This window comes from Podarcis melisellensis, assembly GCF_964234715.1.
Source record: "Podarcis melisellensis genome assembly, chromosome: 14".
Taxonomy (NCBI): domain Eukaryota; kingdom Metazoa; phylum Chordata; class Lepidosauria; order Squamata; family Lacertidae; genus Podarcis; species Podarcis melisellensis.
In genome coordinates this window covers 1,124,379-1,144,034 of record NC_138546.1, presented here as the reverse complement: position 1 = coordinate 1,144,034, position 19,656 = coordinate 1,124,379, and the positions used below count along the sequence as shown (strand labels likewise).

Genomic DNA, 19,656 nt, shown 5'->3' with positions numbered 1-19,656 from the left:
GCTGGCCACATGACCCAGAAGCTGTACGCCGGCTCCCGCGGCCAGTAAAACGAGATGAGCGCCGCAACCCCAGAGTCGGCCTCAACTGGACCTAATGGTCAGGGGGGTCCCTTTACCTTTTTAACCCTCTTTTAGCTCAAACGGCAAATGTCGGGGTCTCCCCTTATTGCTAGACGACCAGCCTATCCTACCCCACCCCCCGCTACTAACCAGCGACAGCGGCGAGGACTTTTCTTGTCCTTTTAGAAACCCTTATTAATTTGAGCCATGGGGGTCGCTGCTGGGAGGGCCAGGAAACCTTCAGAAGAGAGCTAGTTGCTTTGCTAAAAAGAGGAGGGTGAAGCAGGATGGAAAACGTGCTAGGGAATAGGCTGCCTGTGGAATTCGCAGGCAAAATGGTTTTCATTAGCTTTATGGGCACCTGCCTCTCCCCTCCCCCCCCCATGTCTGCCTCTGGCCCTCTCTGCCCCCTAAAAAATTGAAGAGGGCCCGAGGCAGCCTCCCTCGGCTATTAATCACAGCCCCTTCTCCCGCATCCTGTCCAGTTTCTATGGAAATGAGGCTTTTGCCGGAGAGCCGGTGGGGTGCGCCTACGGCATCCAATTGAGCATCTCGTGGACCTCGCGATGGAGGGCAGCTTCCCCAGGAGGCGCCGAGAATATTGCTCCTTTGACAGGCTTCAGGGAGGGGTGGAAAGGTGTCAGCGGGCAGCCGCCCTGACCTGCGGACGGTGCGCGATGAATATGGATCGGTGAGAGTGGGAAAGGCAAACCCCTGCCCTCCCTCCAGAGCTCAGCACCAATGAGCCCACCACTTTTATGACAAGACCTCCTCAGGGCCGGGAAGAGCCCTGGAAACTGGCCAGAGGCAGAAGGGGGGCCAGTGGCTCTGAAGCAGAGGCAAGGCTACCGGTCACTGTCCCCCGGTCATGGCCGCACTGCTTCTGAGTAGCAGGCACTGGGAACCACAGAAGGGGGAAAGGGCTTTTGCGCGCAAATCCTGCTTGCGAGTTTCCCATCATGGGCATCTGGCTGGACATCTATGAGAACAGGATCCTGGGCTGCTGGCTTGATCCAGAGGGATCCAGTGAGGAGATTCGGATTAAACATCAGGAAGAACTTTGGGTTAGTGTCGTACCTTAGATCTCAAACGCTTTGGCTCCCGAACAAATTGGCTCCCAAACGATCATAACCCGGAAGTGGCTGCTCCGGTTTCCGGAAGCCGAACGTCCGGCGCACCTTCCAATTGGCTGCAGGAGCTTCCCGCAGCCAATCAGAAGTCACACTTTGGTTTCCGAACATTTTGGAAGTCGAACGGACTTCTGGAACGGATTATTATTACCTGGGGCGAGAGGGTCACTGGTCCTCCATTCCACCTCTGGAAGGCTATGGCCTCCCACCCAAACGACCTGGAACACGCTCAGGGACCTCATGGAAACAGCTCCTTCCTTCTCCCAGGTCCTGTGATAAGGCTGTTCTGGTCACCCTGGGTTTGCTCCTGCTGGGCTGGGCTGGGCTTGGGGTTCAGGCCCTTAAAACTGCCAGAAGCAGTGAAGAGCTCCCTGGCTTTGTGTGTAGAAGGGATCGGGCCCTGGGTGGAGCAAGGCGGTCGTGGGCCTGACCTCACTGGGGCCAGGCCTCTCTTGCAAGGGCTGGGCACTCCACACGCAAGAACGCCGCTTAGATTTCAGACACTGAGTGGTTCAGAAACCCTTTCAAACAAACCAAACGGGTAAAAGGGAGCCTGGGGCTGCCCCGTGCTCTGGGGGTGGATGTTCAAAGGGATTGTGGGAGAGGTGGATGGAGAATTCAATGAGAATGCACTCAACGCTCATTAGACTGGGGGGGGGGGGTTTGGGGGGAGACTCTTAGGTCCCCACCCCTGAGCCATTCCTTTCTCTTCCAAAAGGTGATGCTAAAAGCAGTTCCATGTATTAAATATGAACTCATTCAAGCCGTCCGCAGGGAGCATGTGAAGCCGCTGAGCGTCGGCGGATGAAGGGGAGGAGGTCACAGAATTGTAAAGTTGAGCAGGACCCCCCAGCGGTCATCTAGTCCAGCCCCCTGGAATTACAACAAATGCATCTCTGACAGATGGCCACCCAACCTCTGTATAGAAACCTCCAGAGTTGCTCTGGGCTGAAATGAAACCTGGAAGGAAAGGAGAGAGAGTCCAGGGACACACCTCCTTGCCTGGCACCCCATCAAACATATGGAGCTCCGTTTAACAGCCCTTTGCCCACCCCCACCCCCGTCAGTTGGGGACCATTAAGGTGGGTTTCTTTTCCCAACATAAGCGCTGCCAAATATAAATTGTAATTAACACCAATGCCAAAATGGCACTTAGAGAGAAAATAAGCACATTATTAACATCTGCTGCATCCTGTTTGGAGCAGCGGCGGCAGCAGCAACAACAACTCAAATGCAGCTTCGCGTTAGGAGGATTTGTGGCCGGGATTTGGGTTGCAGAGCCAGAGAGCAGATGTGGAGTAATGGCCAGAGCTTCGGACTCAGGCCTGGGAGGAGATCAGGGTTCGAATCCCATTTAACCGCAGAGAAACCTTTCTTCCCTGCATAGGGCTGCAGCTCCAGATTCCACCTGCCGTGAAGAGGTGATTAAACCGCTCTGGGAATTGTAGCTCTGGGAGAGGAAGAGGCGGCGGCGGCTCATAACCACCGGCAGCGCCCTTAACAAGCGACAGCTTCTCTGCGGGAAGGCTTGGCTCTTCAATGCGGCATCACAGGGTTCTCGCTGTTTGGGGCGGATGTGGCCTTTGTAGCTCCTCAGCACCAGGGGACAGCAAAGATCTGCCCCAGTCCTCAGAGAAGGCTGCAAACGAGAACCTAGGCAAAGCCGTTGGGCTTCTCTCCCCACCTTTCCATCGTTCCGGGGTGCGGAGTCTCTGCTTTGCCTGCAGGTTTCCTGGTTCAATCCCTGGAAGCAGCTCCAGATAGAGAGAGGTGGAGGGGTAGGTCCTAGAGAACCGTATATTTGGGAGGGAACCCCAGAGGTCCTCTAGTCCAACCCCCTGCAATGCAAGAATCACAGCTGAAGCATCCCTGACAGATTGTCCCCCCACACCTTTCTTTAACAGCCTCCAATGAATTTAATGATATTTGGAATGTATTTGTCTAAACCATAATGATACATGGATTAGCATACGCTTGAGGGAGACAAGTTTATCCATCTACTAACATACTATATAGTTTTGTAGCCTTAATTATATTTTATGATTATTTTGTTATTGCTGTTTCCCTCTGCTTTTTAAACTGCTTTTTAATGTACTCTCCTCACCCTCTTTTTCTAATTTTTTTCTTCCTTCCAATTCACTTAAACGTACTCTAATAATCTCTATAAATTCTAAATTTATAAAAGAAGAGCCCACCACCTTCTGAAGGGGTCCGTTCCGCTGTCGAACAGCTCTCAATGGTCAGAAATTTCTTCCTGATGTTGAGTCGGAATCTCCTTCCTAGTAATGGGAAGCCCTGGGTTCGAGTCCCACCCTCCAGAGCAGGAGAAAACGAGCTTGCTCCCTCTTTCGCATGACAACTTTTTAGATATTTGAAGATGGCTCTCACACCACCTCTTGGTCCCCTCTTCTCCAGACTAAACATACCGTGGAGACCCAGTGCCAGGGGAGAGGAGACTGGTTTAAGCTGGCTGAGGCTGATGGAAGTTGCAGTCAATAACCTTTGAAGCTGGACAAAAGAGAGAGAGAGTCTGATCTGATAGAAGGCAGTTTTTTTTGTCATCATCCCCCCCTGCACACACAAAAAGAGCATACTAAGATAGCAAAGGTGAGTACAGAAGTGTTTATATGCCATATTTGACAGGTAAATCCACTGTTGATCCAATTAACACAGATACCAGCATCACATTGGAACAGACACATTGCTACGGATACTCAAGCTGGCCCACGACTTCAAGCGAAGAGCAGCAGAAGCTGAGAAACAGTGACTGAGGGAGATGGGGGCTTCTTCTACCCCCTCCTTCCATGCCCCCCATTGCAAACAATGCAGCGTTGCTAACACCTAAATCTGCACCCAGGAGAAGCTGCAGCGTTGCCACTGTCGTCCCCCCAAGTGGAAAGCGAAGGGCCTTTTAATAAAGGAGTGTGGAACCCTCTGCGCCCCCCTCCAAGATGTTTGTGGCCTTGCAGCTCCCATCGCCCCCCTGCCCAATGCGACCAAGCTGGCTCTCGGGGAGCTGGGGGTCCCAACGACGTCTGGAGGGGGCACCGGGCTCCCCACTCGTGTTTTAGGAGAATGCAAAAATGGGAGTGGGAAGGGCCCTGTGGTACGATGGAGGGAAGGACCAGGGTCAGGTTACCCCCATGGCAAAACAGTTGCATGCCCCCCCCCCCGGAAGAGGGCCTTGGCAAAGGAGCATTTTGGCACGGTTTTGATAAAATTATGTCAGTCCAAGCTAGCACCTCCAGCAGAACTAGCCTGATAAAGGCAAAGCCTGCTTTCAAAAAAGCTGTTAGGAAGGGTTGGTTATTTGGGGAGCTGTAAAGAGAGGTGTGTGTGTGTGTGTGTGTGTGTGTGTGTGTGTGTGTGTTTTTATGCTCACAATGGCAATTTGGGATTGGAGCTCAATGCCAGCCCCTGCTTACAAGGTGTGCTTGCTTTTCTTTAGCGCCATAAACGGCTACAAGGTTGTAAAAGCTGAAGGACACAAGACTTTGTGCTGTGGGCCTTTCAGAGCAGCTCCCAGCTCAATGAGGGTGACCTGTGCAGTGACCCGGGAGTGTTCCTGCACAGCATCCACTCATTTCATTGGGGCTTGTGCAGGAGAACTTCCTGGCACTTGGCAGCCATGCTTGAGACGGAACAGTGAGCTGGAGAGGGGAAGCAGGAGACTTCCACCAGAAGACATGGAAATCCTGTAAATTTTGTGTGGGATATTTTTATTTAGATGTAAATGAAACTTGGAGGATACTCTGGCCTGGCAACTGGCTGCACCCCAGCAGGCAAGTGTATAAACATCCCAGGTGTCTCTGGCTAAAAAGATGGAAACTGGAATTGTATCCAGCACAGCAGGTCCTAGCGGCACAAACTATCCCCCCTCAAGGTAAGAGGGCAGGATCAGCTGTACGACATATGCACACCAACCCCCCCCAATAAATAAAAGCTCAGGCACGCCCACTCTCTGCGTCAGCCTACAAAGTCCCTTAAGACATTTGAGTGAAGACACCCCCCCCCAAAAAAGCACAAGAGCCAACCGTCTCCAAGAATAAGTAACGGGAGGAGGAAGAAAAGGGAGCACATTCTTTCAAGTTAAATTCCTCTCCCCTTTTAACTACATTTAAAGCTGCATGAGAATTCATGTATTAAATAGCAAGGAATCACCAGCTCCATGTGGCCCAGCCTGAGTCCCTCAGGGGTGGGGCGGGCTGTTAATTAAAACCAATAAATATTAAGATTTTTCTTCGGGGGCAAATTTTGCCCAAACGGGATACGCAAGGCCTGCCTGGCACCCTGGCAAGCTTGCCCTCGAAGCGGCATCTGAGTTGCAGAACACTGGAATACGGTGGCCCCGCGAGGCTCAAGGGCCGGACCACCTGGCAAAGGAGAAGTAGCAGCAGCAGCAGCAGCTGTTTTGCGCTCATACCGAGGCTCCCACTCTGCTGCGCCGACGCCGCCATCACCCCCACAGGTTGGGCGGCTCCTCGGCCACCCGGCTTTTGAACAAGGTGATTTCGTCCAAGTGCATCATGGGAACGTCCCGGATGACCTCCGTCAAGTCCTCGTGCAGGAGAGGGAAAATGACAACGTTCAAGGCGGGTCGGCTGGCCTGAAAGCTAAACCAGACACAGAAGAGGTTAGGGGGTCAGGGCGGAAGGAAGAGGAGCTGGGGTGGGTGTCAGAGTCCACAGCACGGGAGAGCAGCCGCCTTACGTGACGTGGGGCCCCCAATGCTCTCCCCAAAGCCACCCCCATCTCCCTTCCTTAGCCAGAAAGGAATCCCTTTCCCTTGCAAATCCATACCGTGACCAACTCCCGCCCGAAACCAATGTCCCCACTGTGGAAGGACGTGTGGATCCAGAATTGGCCTCCACAGTCACTTACGGACTCATTGTTAAAACCGTGTTTATGGAAGACAATCTTACTGGGCTAGGAGGGATCGCCAAAGAAGAAAAGCCATTCACTTGCTTTCCAGAAGAGCGTTGGTCTTTCAGGCTAAGAAATCATCCCCTGGTACAGTGGTACCTCGGGTTACATATGCCTCAGGTTACATACGCTTCAGGTTACAGACTCTGCTAACCCAGAAATAGTACCTCAGGTTAAGAACTTTGCTTCAGGGTGAGAACAGAAATCAAACAGCAGCAGGAGGGCCCATTAGCTAAAGTGGTGCTTCAGGTTAAGAACAGTTTCAGGTTAAGAACGGACCTCTGGAACGAATTAAGTTCTTAACCCAAGGTACCACTGTATTTATTTCAGAGTTTGTCCATCAAGTCCAGAGAATCTTGCTTCTGATTAAACCTGCCTATGATTTGGAATTCCGATCCGAGACAGGCATGGTGGAAATGGAAGAAGGGGGCAGTCTAAATGAGAGCGCTGGCAGTGCCCATCCTGGAACCCTTGACAAAATCACCCCGGAGGGAATGGGACCCTCAACATGTAAGAAGCGCTTCCAATATGCTAGGGCAGACTTCTCAGCTTTTGTAACAGGGACAAGGAACCTGAAACCTACCAGCTCCAAATTCCCACCCAGCTCTGAGGTCGGGGATGGTAACAGCTGGAGTTTAGCAACATCTGGAGGGCCACAGGTTCCCCAACCCCCTCCTAGAACCTGTGAAATAAGAAGTGGCCTCTCAGAGGAGTCCTCCCTGTGGCTTTATTGCAAGAGCCGCGGTTCCAAGTGCGGCTACAGTGGGGCCCATATACAGTGGTACCTCGGGTTAAGTACTTAATTCGTTCCGGAGGTCCGTTCTTAACCTGAAACTGTCCTTAACCTGAAGCACCACTTTAGCTAATGGGGCCGCCTGCTGCTGCCGCGCCGCTGGAGCACGATTTCTGTTCTCATCCTGAAGCAAAGTTCTTAACCTGAAGCACTATTTCTGGGTTAGAGGAGTCTGTAACCTCAAGCGTATGTAACCTGAAGCGTATGTAACCCGAGGTACCATTGTACAGAGAATACTTCCACTCCTAAGCATAGAAAGTTAGGGGTCAAACCAGATGCTCTACCTCTCAGCCTTTGCCTCTCTGCTTGGATCCTGGCCTCGGCTTGTGGCTCCCGCCCCCCCTTTCTGACACTTCATTCACTGCCCCTCAACTCTGGCTCACTTCCACAACTCTAATACCTCCTGTCCTTGATTTTCTGCCACGCCGCTAATTTTGCTGCATTGGAAAAAGGGGGGGGGGAAGTAGACCGCCATAAATCTCCCCTCCCCTGGACTTTGGAAGTGGAATTAATGCACGGAGAGAAAGGACTGCGCCAGCAGGGCTGTAATTGCAGAGAAAAGGGCTGCTGCAGCTAAGCCCCCTACACAATGTTTACCAAAAGGGGTGGAGGGAGAAATCATTTAAAGCTGGCTTAGGCAGAAAGCCCTATATGATGATAGCCACATAGGGAGGCAATAGGACTCACAGCAGGAGGGGAAAGATAAGGCATGCTGGGAAACCGGGGAGGGAGGGAGGAAGCCCACACACTCACGCACAGAGCAAGTTAAAATATTTGGCATTGATTGCCAGAGGGGAGAAGCACGGGTCATGGCTGTCTCCGCGCGGGAAGGGAAGGGGGGACAACCGGAGCCTTAAGCCGAGGCCACGGAATCAATTGAGGGGGCCCAGGACCCTTTTGCCCTTGCCCAGGGTTTGATCCTTGAACCCTGCACTTTTCAAACCCCAGGAGAGCTGGCTGCACGGTCCTTCTCCCCCCAAAATCAATCCTGGGAATGTGGGCAGTTCTACAAAAGGGGGGCTCTCGGGGAACGCAGCAGAAAGGGGAAACGGCCTGCTCAGAAAAGAGGCGCCTTCAGAGGAGCTGCTCATGCAGGGACACGGCGGGCAGCCTCCTCCTCTGAGAGCAGGTCATTCCGCTGCAACAGGAGCCATCAAAAGGTCGGGTTGTGGGGGAGATGACATTTTCCACCCCCAGTTTGCGGGCAACTGGGAGGCACGGCTGCCCCTTGGCTCAAAAAAAAGGTGAGCCCCCAGAGGTGTGGAGGTGGGTATTTGACCACAGGGCTGCAAGTGAAGGATGTCCACACCTTAACTGGAATTACTGCCGCCCGTACTGGTCCTTGCCCTGTGATGTGGGGAGCTGTCCTTGCCACCCCCCCAGCCACCGATGGGATGGTCGCAGGCAGTTCTGTTCAACAGTCTCCGGAAAAGGTACGCTGTCACTCTTTAAATTCCATGCCCACCTTAACGCAAGGCAAGGAGGTGGTTTATTTCTACTCTGTCGCGGCGCCTGGCAGGGTGTGGAATGAGGACTCTCTCAAATCCGACTCGGTGACTGCAAGGACAGAATCCAGCTGTGCAGTTACTTGGGATTAATGCACACAGAATAACAATGGCCAAAAGACACCATAAACTTGCTGGGAAATACAGAGGTGACAGGAGCCAGGAAACGCCAGCACCCAAGGCCTGGTCCTTCTTTCTGAGCATGCTTTCAAGGGTGGCTTCCGTTTCGTTTTCACCCTTGTTCTTTTACTTATATGCATAACCGCTCTCAAAGCAGCTCACGGGAAGAGGAAAGGACAAAAATCAATATAGAGACAGAACAGAGACAGAGGCGTAGAATTGCAGAGTTGGAAGGGAACCCAGAGGTTCTCTAGTCCAACCCCCTGCAATGCAGGAATCACAACAAAAGAATCCTTGACAGATGGCCACATACATGGATAAATATGCCAGATTCATTAAACATATTCAACAAACTCATGTTTATGAGTATCAGAGGGAAGGTTCTTTGTACCAAAATGTCTGCTGCATACAGACATGTAGCACGTCAAGGACAAAACCTCTAGCCTGGCCTTCTCCCTTAATACAGTAGTTTTCTATACGCGGGGACTATTTGTCTTTATTGGGTAAGGAGGAGAACGAGATCATATCACCTCCAGCAAGTACAAGCCCTAAAACTGAAGGTATGTCCTAATCAAGACTTGCAAATATGTCCACAAAAGTACCCAGCTTTGGTTGGCACCTGTCTGTCTCGAGAGACAATGGAGTGCACCTCCGGAGGTGAAGTTAAACAGCTGTGTTTGCAGCACCCACAAAGTGGCCTCCTTGGGGCGCAAGCCTGGGCCGTGTGTCTGGAGGTCCTGAGCTGCCCAGACGACAAGAGGGCCCCCCCCAGCCTCCAAAGGAAAGCACAGCCATTTGTTTAGCACCAGCTTGGAGTTGTCAGAGGGAGGCATACAAAATGCCATCCAACTGCCTTAGGGACTCCATATTTCTGTAGGGCTTACTCCTTAGCCTTTTCTTCTCCCAAATATGTCCTGCAAGGCAGTGGAGGTTTAGGATCAGAGTTTTCTTTCTCCCAGTTGGGCTACCTTCCCACGTGGAAAAGCACCATCTTGCCAGGCAGGGAGTATTTTCCAAACCTTACTGTCTGCTTGTGAAACATGGACCACTTAAAAACGCCATCTCCAACTTATCGAAAGATTCCATCATCGGTGTCTCTGAAAAGTTTTATACATCACTTGGGAAGGAAGGCGAACTAATACCAGTGTAGTGGAAGAAGCAAAGATCACCAGTGTCGAAGTACTGATTCTTCAACATCAACTTCGTTGGACTGGTCCTGTTGTGCAGATGCCTGATGATCGTCTTCCAAAGCAGCTACTCTATTCCGAACTTAAAAATGGAAAGCACAATGCTGGTGGTCCACAAAAGAGGTTTAAAGACTAACTCAAGGCAAATCTTAAAAAATGTAGTATAAACACCAACAACTGGGAAACCCTGGCCTGTGAGCGCTCCAGTTGGAGAACAGCTTTTACCAACGGTGTCCTGGGCTTTGAAGACACTCAAACTCAGGACGCAAGGAAGAAACATGCTAAGAGGAAGGCACACTTGGCAAATCCACACCGTGATCAACTGCCACCTGGAAACCAATGTCCCCACTGTGGAAGGAGTGTGGATCCAGAACTGGTCTCCACAGTCACTTACGGACTCATTGTTAAAACCGTGTTTATGGAAGACAATCTTACTCAGCTACGAGGGATCGCCAAAGAGAGAGAAGGTTTTCCAAACCTCCCTGGAGATGCCGGGGATCAAACAGGTCCCGGGCACAAGAGCAACTCTCCCCTCCTGTGGTTTCCAGAGACTGGTACTCAGAAGCAAAGCAGAGCCATCATATCAAGTAGCCTTATCCTCCACAAATTTGTCTAATCTTCCTCATAAATATATCTCTAGAACTAAACATATAAGAACAGATTTCCATACCCAAATCAAATACAATAAATTAATATCACAAGAGTTCCAAGCGACACAAGCGGGTTCTCCCGCATCTTATTACTCTAGCACATTATTGTAATCCTCCTTTCTGGCCCCCAGAGTCAACTTAAAAGCTCATGCAATCAAATTGACCGATTTCCCTAGCCAGGTGACAGCACCTTTTAAAACCCTTTCCAAGGATTCTCTCTATCAAGTGATTTATCAACAGCAGCAGAAAGAAGAACAGACACCACTAAAAGATACGAGGACAGACGTAAACGTGCGCATTGCCCAAACCAATAAGATCAGCCCGGCTGGTCAAGAAATTGAAGTGGCAGCAGCAGGATCTTCGGAGCACGACAAGCACACTCGACTCACCCCAGTGCTGCTTCTGGGCATCAGGGGGCAGAGAAATGGGAGCCGGCCCTGGGTGCAGAGATGACTAGATAGGGCACCTGTTTGGCGCATAGGTGCCAAGCCTCCAAGCATGGGGAGCTGCCACCTGGGCACACATGAAAGCCCACAGCTGCAAGGCGGCCTCTGTGGATGCAGAAGTGCATTGTTCTCTTTCTTTTTCTCTCTCTCTCTCTCTTTCTCTCTCTCTCTCCTCCCACAACTCTCCTCTGACAGTGAGCTATGCTGTCGAGGTGAATTCTTACATTCAGAAAGCTTTGTGGTCTCAGAATAGATGGCGTTGGACGTGCGCCAAGAATGATACCCAAGAAGCCACTTCCTAAAAAAGGGAAATGGGAGCGGGCAGCTGGGGGTGGGCAGGGATCAAAGGGAAGCAGCCAGAGCAACCTTATCAAATCTCAAGGCCGGGCGCTGCCACAACAAGCTCAAACAGACTGGGAAGTTGTTTTCCAACATCTTCCGCAAATTAAGAAGTTATTTCAATAATTGGCCAATTAAGCTTAATTTCTACTTGGGAAACACATTACGGCGACGGTTGATGCCTCTTGTTCTGCCTTCCCCCTCCTGCATACATAGTGGGGAACGTTAACAAAAACAGGGTGCCGTGGCAAAGCTCCCGGGCACAGAGGGGCTGCCCTGACCCAGACTTCAGAAAGAGAGGGGGAGGGGAGAGGAACTAGCAAATGCCCGCTGTGCCCTGCAACTGGCACCACCCAAAATATCACCCCCCGAGCATATGGCAGGGGATGGGGGCTTTGGGCTGACCACAGAGAAGCTAAGGGGAGGAGGGTGGGGATTTGGAAGTGCCCTTGGCATGTTTCTGAGGACAGCACAGATGCAGTGCTTTGAGAACTGCATCAAGTTTTGATCTCTCATTCCTGTTGGGGTTTTTCAAAGGCATCTGCATCACTTTCGCAACACTCTCTATGCAACGGTTGTGGAGAAAAGCTTGCTAACAGGTTGGTGTCATGTGCAGAGGGCTCAGAAACACCCAGGAGCAGACTAGAGGCCTGGCAAGGCTGCACACTTAACCAAGCATCCCAGATCCCCCCCCCCCCAATTTCTGAATTATGAAGACGGCCTCCCCTCTGCTAATCTTAACATCCAAGAAGGTCTGCAGGGAAGGAGGAGGCAGTTGTCTTCAAGGGCAGCCCCACACAGAGCACGTTGCAATAATCCAGTCTGGAAGTCAGCAGTGTGGGCGAACCATAGCCAAGCCATCTGTGCCCCAAAGGAGTCAGTCTGACAGGGCCAAGACAGGACACGAGGCAGGAAACCAGGCAAGGACAAGGACAGGATCTCAGGCAGGATCTAGCAAATAGCAACGTTGCTCCCGCAACCTAGGGCAGGGTCCGAAAGCCTTTTATCTTTGTCGGGGTAGCGGCCGGTCCTGATCCCCCGGCAACTCACCTCCCTGTCTCACCCAAAGATGAGCACTCCTCCTGTAAGCGCTCAGGTCTCTCCTTCTCTCAGACCTCAGTCTCTGCAGCTCGGGAGATGTCGGTGGGTTACTAGACCCAGAGGCCGCCTCAGCCTCCCCTGACCCAATTGGTAGTGGAGCAGCTGCATGTGAAAAAGGTAGTCCCCGCATCTGAAGCCAGGGCAGGCTCAGGCCCCTGACTCGGCCCAGCTGGTGTTTGTTGCAGGGGGACCTGGGCAGACTGGGACTCCTCAGGATCAGGCTCCAGATTTGGTTCAGATGATGCCTGAGGCAAAGGATCCGGTGCAGACTGAGTCTCCTCTGGTTCTGAGTCTGAGCCTGAGTCCCAGGCCATCACACAGAGCTGGATGTCATCTTGGCGACAGCTCCCGGAGGCTTCTTGTAGATGTTAAATAGCGTGGGGAGCAAGAAGGAATTCTGTGGCACACCATGGAGAAGCTCCCATGGCGTCAAGTAGTGGCTTCCCACATCTACTGCAAGGGAACAGCCCTGAAGGTGGGGGAAAGACCACAGAAGCACAAACAGCAAACTCCTTGAGCTGCTCCAAGAGGACGCCATAGTCAACGGTATCAAAAGCCGTTGAAAGGCCAAGCCGAAAGGGCAGGACCATTCTCTAACTATCTCACTTCCAACAAAAGCCACGAACCAGGGCAACTAAGGCAGTTTCATTGCCTGAAGTCAGATTGCATTGGAGCCAGACATTCAGTTTCTTCAAAGTATGTCTGAAGCCGGACTGCCCCATCCTCTCAAGCCCCTTGCCCCAAGAGGGGGATATCTGCCACTGCGTGGAAGCTGTTTGATGCTTCTGGGTCCAGGGAGGTCCTCTTAAGGAGGGGGTGCAGCACCCCCTCTTCAAGGCGGATGACACACATTTAAAAACAAACACTGCGCTTCTTCACGCAGCTTGTCTACGCCCTTGGATCACAACAACCGAAACCGATACAGTACAAACGGCAGAGGTCACTCTCTAAAACACTTCCTGTCGTCCGCCACAGTCTCGATCAGAAGTATTTGCAAAAACCTGAAATGCAGCTTCAAGGCATCGGTTGCAGAATCTGGGTTTCTGTACACCAGTGTGAAATTTGAGGGTTTTCCTTTAAAAAAGCTACCTACCTGCCCTTCTTGCAAGAGATGCACACGGCTTTCCCCCTGCAACTTTGCAGTTTATCCTCAAAGCCGCCCCACTGGCTAGTGTACACAAGACTGGCCCCCAATGAGCTGCTACACTTCATGGCCAAACTGGGATTGGAACGCAAATCATGGCAACCCTTGGCCACGACACAGCGCAGGCATATGCGTAGAGCAAGGGGGTGCTAGACCTTTTGGAGACGCCTTCCAGTCAAGGGAGCTGCAGCAGCTGCTCTCTTCAGCAGTCCTTAAAAGTGGAGCTGTGGATGAGGGATGGAGCCAGGGGTGGCTCTTTAACCATTCACACTCACCTGCTCCAGCAAATGTTTTGCCCTGCTAGAGGCAGGCACCTTGTGCCCCCTTTCGGACCACAATTCAAAGTGTTGGTGCTGACATTTAAAGCCCTAAATGGCCTCGGCCCAGTATACCTGAAGGAGCATCTTCACCCCCATCGTTCAGCCCAGACATTAAGGTCCAGCGCCAAGGGCCTTCTGGCAGTTCCCTCCCTGCAAGAAGTGAGGCTACAGGGAACCAGGCAGAGGGTCTTCTCGGTGGTGGCACCCGCCCTGTGGAACGCCCTCTTGTCAGATGTCAAGGAAATAAACAATCTGACTTTTAGAAGACATCTGAAGGCATCCCTGTTTAGGGAAACTTTTAATGTTTGATGCATTACTGTACTTTAATATTGTGCTGAAGCATTGGAAAACTCAAGATCTACCCACACTGGAAGAATAGCAGATGCAACTGATGGACTATATGCAACTGGCTGAGATGACCGGCAGAATCCGAGATCTGGGAAAGGAGACGGTAGAAGAAGATTGGAAGAAATTTAAGATTTACTTGCAAAAGCATTGTAAACTGTATGAATGTTAAGCAGGATGCTTGATTATAAACAATTTGGCACCATCAAAATAGATGAAGCGAAGTAGGAAGATAAGTTAAAATGTAAGAAAAAACAATTTTTATTTTGGATAAACAATTGTCTAAATTTAATTGATAATTAGACAGTAAGGATGGAAGTAAGGCGATAATTTGCTGGATTAATTTTTTTCAACGTGGAAGGTAGGGGCGGGAGATGTGAGGAGGTCACAAGAAGATAAGAAAGTATGTTATGTTTTGTTATAACTTTGTTTGTTTATTATATTGTAACTTAAAAATTTCAATAAATATTTATTTAAAAAAAATATATAATATTGTGCTGGAAGCTGCCCAGAGTGGCTGGGGAAACCCAGCCACATGGGTGGAGTATAAATAATAAAGTATTATTATTATTATTATTATTATTATTATTATTATTATTAGATGAAAACAAGGGCCATACATGAGAGCATGATGAATACAGAAGCTTTAGACCAGGCATAGGCAAACTCGGCCCTCCAGCTGTTTTGGGACTACAACTCCCATCATCCCTGACGACTAGTCCTGTTAGCTAGGGAAGATGGGCGTTGTAGTCCCAAAACATCTGGAGGGCTGAGTTTGCCTATGCCTGCTTTAGAAACACACCTGAATAGATAAGCCCTCGGTGGTGAAGTGGTTTGAGTGCCAGCCTAGGACCTGGGAGAGACCAGGGTTCAAATCCCAACTTGGCCATGAAATGCGCTAGGGTGACCTTGGGCCACTCACTGCCTCTCGTTTTTTTTCTTGTAAAATGTTTCAATTTCAATTTACATAAAACAGAGAGAACAGTTATAACAACAAATGAAAACAAAAATATGAAATTGGGTCTGCTCCTGTTTTTATTATGCATTTGTTTCTTTTTTTTATCCTAGTTACATGCCAACAGTGCCCTTCAGCTCTCTATATTGGACCAACAGGCCAGACCTTACGCCAAAGAATAAACAGACATAAATCGGACATCAGGAATCACAAGACAGAGAAACCAGTAGGAGAACACTTCAATCTCCCAGGGCATTCTATACAAGATCTCAAAGTAGCTGTCTTACTACAAAAGAATTTCAGAAATAGACTGGAAAGAGAAGCTGCTGAATTGCAACTTATTACCAAACTTAAAACCATGGAGAGAACTGGTCTGAATAGAGACATTTTTAGCCATCTCACCCCTTGCTTTTTCCTGTAAGACCAATTGCAGTCATTAACAGTCATCAACAGGTTTACCACACCTATCAGCCAATCACCCATCTCCCCACCTTCTCACTATATAGAAGGGTCTGGTGACTTCTGTTTCAGTGTATCTGAAGAAGTGTGAATGCACATGAAAGCTCACACCAAGAACAAACTTAGCTGGTCTCTAAGGTGCTACTGGAAGGAATTTTAATTTTTTTTTATCCTTTATTTTTATGTTGTGAACTGCCCTGAGACCTACGGATGAAGGGCGGCATACAAATTTAATACATAATAAGATAATAATAATAACAACCCTAAAATAGGTACACAGAACGAGTGCCGTCAAATGTGGGTTAAAATAACAAAAGTCCAAGTGAAGGATATTAGCGCTATCCGGTTATCAGGCATCGTTCCAGATCTGCCAGGCTTGTGGCACGGCATGTCATGAACATGACTGTTCCGTTGTGTATGTAATAAAGGAATGCCAAAATGATATAAAAAGTGTTTGGAGGCTCCCGCCCTTGTCGAAATCTCAAATTATGCGCAGTTTCCGCCCCCCATTGCGGCTATATTCTGGAGCGGTGAACCCCTTGCACCACCCTGGAGCTCTCTGGAGATGAGCGGCAGGGTAAAAATCAAATAAATAAATGAGCCAAGCAAATTAAATAAGGCAGGAGACTCCTCTGCAGGACCCTTGGATTACCTAACAACCTGCTGTGTGTGTGTGTGTGTGTGTGTGTGTGTGTGTGGCCCTCCCCACTACTGAAAGTGGAAGTTAGCAAGTACAGGCCCCCACCGCACCCCCAACAGCCGCAGTTCAACAAGTGCCTGTCTGCGCTCTCGAGTAACGCAAGCCAAGGAGGAGCCCTCTCCCCCCCCCCCGCCGCCAGCCTTTATTATTAATTCAAAGTGACAGCCTTACTGGAGGGTTCCAAGAGAGCAGGAAGCCAAACAGACAATGAAAGCTGGAACGAGATCTTAAATGATTCACTACGCCAGCCATACATTAAGCCTTCCGCAATCGGAGGCGGGGACCCAGCCAGCAGACATGCTTAGGCTAGCAAAGAGGGGTTTGGCAGCCGCACCAGCCGCTGGCCCACGGCAGGCAAGCAAACAGCGACCGAGGAGGAGGAGGAGGAGGAGGGCAGGAGCCTTCTCAAGGTCAGGAAGGGGGGGGAGGGGGGAGGCAGGCAGGGAAGGGGGGGCACAGCAGAAAAGTAAGTTTTAAATGAAATACCGTTCAAGGACCATTGTTTACACTGGAAGAACACAAGGTGCTCCTGCGTTACACAAACCTTTGGTCCACCTAGTGCAGCCCCACCTGGGGCTTCAGGCAGAGGGTCTGTCCCGGCCCTACCTGGTCGGGTTTTGAACCCGGGACCCTCAGCTTGCAAGGCAGATGCTCTGCAGCTGAGCTACGGCTGCTCTCAGGCCTCGCAGTGATGCAGCTGCAAGCCTGGCGGGCCAGGATCCTTTCCCTGCTCCCTGGGTGAAAACAGAACAGCCGGCTCCCCTGCGAAGGCTGCGCTGCATCCCAGAATCCTCTTGGCCCTGGGAATCAGGTGAGTCCAAAGAGCAGCAGCCTGCTCTGATGCTGAAGGATGTGCCGCAGTTCCTCTCCGTCTGGGAAGCTGGTTGTTGAGGGGGGGCGCCAAGGCTGATGCTGCACCCCCAAACTGCCGGCCTCCCCCGAGTGGCAGGAAGGCACCCCTTTCATCCCCCCAACACCACCCTTAAAAACACAACACTTAGAATCATAGAATCATAGAGTTGGAAGAGACCACAAGGGCCATCGAGTCCAACCCCCTGCCAAGCAGGAAGCACCATCAGAGCACTCCTGACATATGGTTGTCAAGCCTCTGCTTAAAGACCTCCAAAGAAGGAGACTCCACCACACTCCTTGGCAGCAAATTCCACTGTCAAACAGCTCTTACTGTCAGGAAGTTCTTCCTAATGTTTAGGGGGAATCTTCTTTCTTGTAGTTTGGATCCATTGCTCCGTGTCCGCTTCTCTGGAGCAGCAGAAAACAACCTTTCTCCCTCCTCTATGTGACATCCTTTTATATATTTGAACATGGCTATCATATCACCCCTTAACCTCCTCTTCTCCAGGCTAAACTTATTTCATCTAACACAAGGCACGCATGTTCCAAACAGAACCGGCGCAAGGTCTGCCACTGGATAGAAAAGGGATTGAAAACCTGCCTCCTGGCAAGATGTTAAATTGTTTTTATATGCAACAACAGCAGCAAGAGTATTGGTAGCCCAGAAATGGAAGCAAGAAGAAATTCTGATGAAAGAAGAATGGCAGATGAAAATAATGGACTATGCAGAATTGGACAAAATGACAGGTAGGATTCGAAACCTGCGGGACCAGAGATTTACAGAAGATTGGAAGAAGTATATGAACTATTTGAAGAACAACTGTAACCAACAAATTACGCTAGTGGGACTACAAGAAGTTTTGTAAGGAGAAATATATGAAGTGCTACAAAGTAGATAAAGAACAGAGATATTAGTTATGGGTTTTAAATATAACAGGGAAAATAAGAAATGCATACTAAGAGATTAGATTGGAAAATTTTCAGACAGGACTGATGGAAGTAAAAAAAAAATTGAATAAGATGTAAAAATATGTTGAATTACTGCTGAAAATGTCATGTTAAAAAAACTAATAAAAATTTATATACAGTGGTACCTCAGGTTACATACACTTCAAGTTACATACACTTCAGGTTACAGACTCTGCTAATCCAGAAATAGTGCTTCAGGTTACGAACTTTGCTTCAGGATGAGAACAGAAATCGTGCAGCAGTGGTGCAGCGGCAGCGGAAGGCCCCATTAGCTAAAGTGGTGCTTCAGGTTAAGAACAGTTTGAGGTTAAGAACGGACCTCCGGAACGAATTAAGTACTTAACCTGAGGTAAGGTAAAGGTAAAGGTACCCCTGCCCGTACGGGCCAGTCTTGACAGACCCTGGGGTTGTGCGCCCATCTCACTTAAGAGGCCAGGGGCCAGCGCTGTCCGGAGACACTTCCGGGTCACGTGGCCAGTGTGACATCGCTGCTCTGGCGAGCCAGAGCCACACACGGAAACGCCGTTTACCTTCCCGCTAGAAAGCGGTCCCTATTTATCTACTTGCACCCGGAGGTGCTTTCGAACTGCTAGGTTGGCAGGCGCTGGGACCGAGCAGCGGGAGCGCACCCCGCCGCAGGGATTCGAACCGCCGACCTTTCGATCGGCAAGTCCTAGGTGCTGAGGCTTTAACCCACAGCGCCACCTGCGTCCCCCTAACCTGAGGTACCACTGTATATAAAAAAGGAAACTTGTCTCCTTTTGGATACTGCTGGACCCCAACCTCCACCAGTCAAAGTGGAGAGGGAACAGGGTGATGGGAGAAGGAGTCTGACAACATCCCTAAGACCACAGGCACAGTGTCAAGTTTCAGACATGGGACTCACACCAAGCCTTGTCTGGCTCTGTCCAGGACTGAGGAGCCAGGATCCTGCAAAAAGGCTTAGGAGAGGCTTCCCACACCCAGAGCAAGCCTCTAGCATCGAGGCTACCCAAGCTGGTGCTGTAAATGCCAGCTGGGAATCCAGCCCATCTAGAGAAGGGCTCTCCAGGCAAGGGGGCAGAGGAAGGAGGGTGTGGCAGGTGCGGTCTGCCCCGGGTGTCACCACCGAAAAGGGTGACAAAATGCCGGGTGGCACTCACCGTGGCACCTGCACCAAGCCATGCATCTCTCCTGGGAGAGACGTGGTGGATTGTGCGTGCGCAGGCTCCGTGCTGCCCAAATGGTCCACCCGCTGCCTCCCCCCCCCCCCCAAGCTGTAGGGCGGCAGAGCGGGAGGAGGCAAGCAGACTCCAGAGGCCCCGCAGTGCACCCTGTTAGGATATAGTTCCGTTCCCCCTTTAGAACAGGCATGTGGAGTTGTTGTATGTCACGTGTCTGTTTCCTTCCAGCACAGTCTGCTGGGGACTTCGGTTGTGTACAGCTTTTGCCTATGCTGCTGTTTGCTTGGACACGAAGGGAAGCAGACATGTTTTTCCTTTGTCCTGATGCTGAATAAATGCCTGTAAATACGCTTACATATGCCTCTGTCCGCTACTTCTGTTGCAAAGCGTTCTTATCTCTGCTGGCTTGCGTGCTCAGTCCCTAAAGGTCTCTGAGGCTTTAGTCGCAGTTTAGATGCTCCTCCAAGAACCGGAGTTCGCCCGGCTGCCGGCCGG

General features: G+C 50.5%; 1 protein-coding gene across 1 annotated transcript in view; it reads right to left on the bottom strand.

Annotated features, from left to right (window-relative positions):
* Positions 1-3,797: 3,797 nt before the first annotated feature.
* Positions 3,798-19,656, bottom strand: part of FBXL18 (F-box and leucine rich repeat protein 18) — a 36,404-nt gene continuing 20,545 nt past the window's right edge. Inside the window, exon 5 of the mRNA XM_081889157.1 lies at positions 3,798-5,803. Coding sequence (XP_081745283.1) covers positions 5,647-5,803 — 157 coding nt within the window. The 3' untranslated portion in view covers positions 3,798-5,646. The remainder of the gene's footprint in view (positions 5,804-19,656) is intronic.